Below are 6,000 nucleotides of genomic sequence, written 5' to 3' on the forward strand. Positions count from 1 at the left end.
TGAGATAAGTATTTATCATCCAAATAATATTGCTGTTTACTTTGACTTCTCTTTTTTCTTTATTTTTTAACCCAAGAAAGGTCTTCTTCCAAAGATCTTCTGCCAATCCATTAAAATGGAACAAATATCTGCTACTGATTTTCCTTTTTAAAAAAGTCTGATAATTGAAAGGTTTAAGGACATGAATGAGATATGAGATCACTAAATTTGTTCCTAATCAACACTTAAATCTTCAACATTTTTCAATAGAAATATATTCACTGAGATTCAGTATTAAAAACCAAAAAATTCTTGTAGAGTCCAACAAGGAAATTAACTTTGTACATAACTTTTCAGATTATAACAAACTACTAAATTATAACAATCTATTCACCACGTTTATAAATGCTTATTATGAGGAAATAATGAAGAATTAAGTTAATCCCTAGTATGAGAAAAGATAAATTCAGCATTTTGTTCCTATATAAAAACTTATGGATCCACAAATCACCAAGATGACAGAATGATGGGTTGACACTTTCATTATATGTAAAGATACCTATGTTCCAAACCTGTGCTGTCCAATATACAAAACACTAATTGTCACATATAAGTTAAAAATTCAGTTTCTCAGTTGCCCCAGTCACATTTCAAGTGCTCAATACCTACCTGTACTTAGCGGCTACCACATGAGACAATACAGATAGGAACATTTCCATCACAGCAGAAAGTCTGATTGGATACTGCTATTCTAACCATGGTAAAATGCAAATTTCTAAATACTTTCAAAATGGAAATAGATGTTCAAAACGTAATTTTTTGATTGGCTATTTACCAGGAGGAGAAAGTATACATTTACAAATAAGAAAAAACTAAATACAAATATTAATGAAGGTTTTAAGTATATAAAATTAATTCCATATGGCTTAATTTGAAATTATACCATACTGAATCTGAAAAGACTTAAGGAAATTTACATTCTTCATCCTCATTTTACAGAAACTGAATCTAGAGGATAGTACAAAACAATAACTCTTCAATATATTAACCATATCCAAATAAAGTCACTATTAAAAACTAAAATTTTTTATGATTAATAATAAACTGATTAACATGAAGACTAAGCTATTCTGTCTGTCTCAGATTTTCCATTGGCTATAGAGGCTGTTTGCACAATGGTTAGGATTTCAGGTTATAGGTTTAATGTTGCTCCTTGACTTACTAGCTGTGCAAACTTAGGCAAGTCATTTAGGTTCTCTGAGCCTCCATTTTCTCATCTATAAAATGGAGAAACAACTGAACTACTTCATACATTTGAAAAGATTAAGTGAAATTATGCATGCAAAGCCCTTAGAGAAACTGGCACATAGTAATCCCTTTAAAAATGCTAGTCTTTATGAAACTTACATTTTGATTGTACCTAATCTACTCATAACTTTAATTTCCATTCACCTTCAAATTCTTAAGACAGAGAGACACTTTGGAAAACATTCAAAAATCATTATATGAACACTGGGTTACATGGCAGCTCTACCACTTGGAGTTATGGGAGAATCTGCATCCAAATCTCACCAACACTTCACCCACAGACTTCAACACCTTGACACTGACAGTTTAATACAAAGCCCCACAGGCAACATGCCGCGCGGGTGGGAGGGGCATCTAATTTCTTTTTAATTAAATAAATAAATACCCTCTCAAGTTAAAATAGGTGTCGTGTGTTTTTATGTTGGGGACTGTGGGTAAAGTAAAAAGTGAAAGATATTTTGTAGGATAAGTAAAACAATTTTGAATGACAAGTTTAAAATTTCTCAGAGAATTACATGCACACTTATTTTTCTAAACTTTATACTTCGGTGTATTAGCTGAAGTTTAAATAACTACATCCAAATTTTGAGACGCATATACTTTTAGAGTAATTTTTTTTAAATACACAGAACAGTTAGGTATATAATGGTAAGAGTTGTTCTTTCATTAAGTTTTAAGACATATTAATACAATGTCCTAGTTCACTGTAGCAGAATAATAGGTACCCAACCTAATGGTATCTTCAGAAACTGTGGAGATGAAAATGGAATCTCTCTAGCTTTCAAGTCTTACCCCAAAATGTTTCATTCTAAGAGCAGAGGAATAGATTTCAACAGAGTGCAACATAAGCACCAGATGGTCAAAGCTGAACAAGACCCTTCTCAAATATTTTTATGCCCAGCTTCCTTCTCCTGGAATATTTTTAGAACTAAGCTCCAGAGTTACCTGCATGCGCGGCATGGGCCAAATCCTTAAATCCTAACAGACCTGATAGTTTTTAATCATTTCAAATCAAACATTTTCCTATTGGCAGTTTTCAGAGTCTTAATTTCACTTTCCATAATGTTAGCACCTGTTATATTTTGCTTTTCAGTTAACTTTTATATGCACATTTCTCTCTCATACTAGACAGTAAAATTTCTTGAACTTTTACTTAGTCTCCAAATGAAATTAATATTTTGTATACAATTTGAAAATATATGTATTAATTGATTATGCAGTGATGTTGAATGGAGTCAGGGCACCAGATTCTGTCCTTTTCTTTGCTATCACTAACAGCATGATCTCAACTCCAGTTTCTTCAGCAGTCAGGCTCTGGCTTTGAAATGGAATGATTACTTAGGCTGATCTCTAAAAACACTAATATTCCTAAAAGTTTATACAGTTTAAATAACTACATTCAAACTTTGAAAGGCATATATTTTCATGAGTAATTTTTTAAAAATATACAGAACAGTTGGGTATATAATGGTAAAAGTTGTTCTTTCATTAAGTTTCAAGATATATCGATAAAATTTATTTGTTTGCCACAGTAGAACAGCAACTAACCCTAACCTGATAACATTGCTCCAACTAAAATCACAAGCTGATCAACATGTGACATTTCAAATGACTGTCCCAACGAGACATCACTTGTTATTTTCTTTTATCACTTCACAACATTTATTCAAACTACTATAATGAGTTTAGTTTCCATAATAAACTTAAGTTTCCATAAATAAACGTACATAAAAAGCTGGCTAACATACTTAAGAACTAGGCTGTCACTAACAATGAAAGCTTAGAAAAGAATTTATTAATAGGAATAATTTCAATCTATTTAGATAAATATTAAAGTTTCCATTCTGCTTTCTGTAAATATACCAAGATTATCCCACAGCTATGAGCTTCAAATTAATACTGTCTAGGGGAAAATTAGTTTGATAACTTAATGGAAATACATAGATCACAGAAGAGTCTACTATCATTGTTAAAAATACAAACACTGTACAAGCCAGCATCTATTAATGAAAATTACTAATATGATTCAATTACCAAGCACAGTCTTTGTAATACTTAGCACGTTTTATTGTTAACTTAATAGACAGAGCTTTAAGTTAAAAGGGAAAATGATACAAGGCACAAATAATTCTTTACACTTTCTGCATTTTTAACACTTTCTTTACAGTTAGTTACTACATCTGTGCAATTTTAAAGACTCACTAAAGTTCTACCTCTACACTGGCTTTTTTAAATCTCCACGTCACATATTAAACTTTAAACATTAAACTTTTCTGGAGCTCCCCAAAATTAACACCAAAACTTTAGTGGTGAAACATGAACTATATAATCTGATCTAACTATTCACATTAAACACAATGAATGACTAAATCTTTCCAAATCAATTCTGCCTTATTGATACCGAAACAAGCTATTTTCTTCATGATAAGTTATGCAATTAACCTAAAACATGTTACAAACATAAAAACATTATTAAAAGATGCTATTTATACAAATGGGGGATTAATCTTCAGGCATTCCCTCAAGTGCTGAGTGAGATGTTACTCTTGGTAATATAACAAATACCACTTGTTATCTGGTCATTCTGAATTATAAAATCTGAGCTGAACCTGGCAAAGGCAAAAACCATTCAGTTTCATTAACTGATTGATAAATAAAATCATATAGCCATACAAAAATCCATGATTTTTCACTGTTGGGTGTAAAGCATAGACTGCCTGCACTTTCAGCTCTTAGAAGAAATCCACCGTATTCTGGAAGCACTTCAAATCAAGAGTGGCCTGTAAGTTTTACAGACATTGTAGCAAATCCTTGAATGTCTCAAGAAAAGGCAAACCTGCCTTGCCTTTTTTTTTCTCTAATGGATAAAGTTGCTATTTACTCATTAAATATTTTCCACTCCTAATCTCAAAAGATGGAGGATCTCTAAAGCACAGTTGCCCACTGTGGATTAACCTCACCTGCAGAGGGCCCGACTAGCAGTCCCTCGACCTGGTGATAAGGTTGGTTTGGACCCAAGTGATGGAGGGAAAAGAGCCAACTCTGCTCACAGCACTACCTGTGGCTCCCAAAGAGGGGCTCCAGGGGATGGAGCAGGGTTAGGATGGTCCAAGAGACTTCTTTAACTGGACCCTATTTGGGGAAACGTCTAAGCGTGTGTGCGTCCCCCTGGCTCCAGAGAGAAAGGGACTCGCGAGGACCGCTCTCCTCCCTCGCCCTCTGCATCCGGCCCTCCAAGCTCAGCCCTCACGCCGGAGCGGGGGGAGGGGGTGGAGGAGGAAGGCTCCCGGTCCCCAGGGCCCCCCGAGCGGCTCCCGGCGGCCGGCGCGAGGCCTGGACCGTGCCCGCGGCCTCCGGGCTCCGACCCGCAGGGACGCTTGCTGCCCCGCGCCGGCCTGCCCGCCCCGCGGGCCCCCAGACCCGGCCCCTGACTCACCGCTCTCCACCTCGCTGCCTTTCTTGGCGGTCGCCGCGTTCCCCATGACTGGGGCGATGGAAGGAAGGGGTCACGGAGGGGAAGGGGGTCCGAGGCCGACCCCACCGCTCCTCAGGCTTAGGCAGCTCCCGCTGCTGCACGGGTCAGAGCGCTCAGTGCGCCCGGCGCTGGCGCCCGGAGTCCGGGCGGGAAGACTGGGCCGGTTCTGAAGCCAAGGCTTCAGCGAACTCCTCAGCCCCGGAGGCAGCTGCTGTAGCGGCGGCGGCGGCGGCAGCGGCGGCGGCGGCGGCGGGCAGACACTCCCCCTTCCCCCGCCCCGCCCTCCCTGCGCGCCCCGGCAGCCGCGCGCCCCGTCCCGGACCCTGTCTCTCTCCCCAGGCGGGCGCGCGCGCCGGAAGTGACGTGTCAGCCCGGGACCCGGGCGGCGGGCTGAGGGGGGCCGGGCTCGCGGCGGCTGGTCCCCGTAACCCCGCCGGCACCTCCGCGGCCCAGCGAGCCGGGAGCGACGTGGAGGCCCAGGCCTGCTCCCGAATGCCCATCCCCGCGATGTGGGAGGCGGCGTGGGGACCGTTAGCTTTGAGGAATCCGTCGTCTGTCAGCCTGGCGTCCCCGTGGAGCGGGGCTGCAGGAGGCCGTGCAGGGGCTCCGGTGGCTGTCTCTGTGTCCCGCGTCGCGGCGGCTCATCACTCAGAGGCTGCCTTGGCCCCACCGCCCCACAGGCCGGAGAGGACCGCACTGGTGGGGAGGAGATCTCCCGGAGTGGGGAGCCCTCTGGTTCTCGCCTCGGGACCTTGCGGACTGGTCGGTATCAGCCCGGGGAATAACCTTGTCCCTAATCTGGATCGTGGTCCGAGCATCTCTGCGTCGCGGATCCAGGTATTCGCCGAGCCCACCACGATGTCCTCCCAGTTCTTAGGCACCAGTCACATGCCTTTTGATGTTTCCAGTTAAGCTTTCTTTCGCTGTGGTTTTGCAGGATCGCCCTCACAGGTTTTGTCGTAGCTCAAGCGGAGAGAAAGTATTACTATTTCTGCAGAATGCCTTTTGATGTTTGATGTGAGTCATTGTATTTAGCAAGTCTCTGTGTAGAGGTCAAAATAAATGCATTCCCAATTGGTAGTTGCGTTTTTATTAATATACATCTTAGAGCACTTGAATTTGTGAGTAGTTTTACCTACCAGCTAATTTATGTGGCACTCGGGTACTTTTTGTTGCCTGTTCCTTTGAACTTCGCGCTGTGAGCATTTATTCTAAATTTGGTGTATAAGACTGTAACC

The 6,000-nt window shown here is 41.3% G+C and overlaps 1 protein-coding gene across 3 annotated transcripts in view; it reads right to left on the minus strand.

The window, feature by feature from the left end:
• PRKACB (protein kinase cAMP-activated catalytic subunit beta) overlaps positions 1–5,051 on the minus strand; it is a 117,777-nt gene extending 112,726 nt beyond the window's left edge. The window contains exon 1 of one of the 3 annotated variants that reach the window (XM_072974101.1): positions 4,724–5,051. In XM_072974101.1, coding sequence (XP_072830202.1) covers positions 4,724–4,769 — 46 coding nt within the window. In that variant the 5' untranslated portion in view covers positions 4,770–5,051. The remainder of the gene's footprint in view (positions 1–4,723) is intronic. The other 2 variants (XM_072974103.1, XM_072974102.1) reach the window with 2 other exon arrangements.
• Between the last annotated feature and the right edge of the window lie 949 nt (positions 5,052–6,000).

The sequence above is a fragment of the Vicugna pacos genome, chromosome 13 (genome assembly GCF_048564905.1).
Source record: "Vicugna pacos chromosome 13, VicPac4, whole genome shotgun sequence".
NCBI classification, from domain to species: Eukaryota; Metazoa; Chordata; class Mammalia; order Artiodactyla; family Camelidae; genus Vicugna; species Vicugna pacos.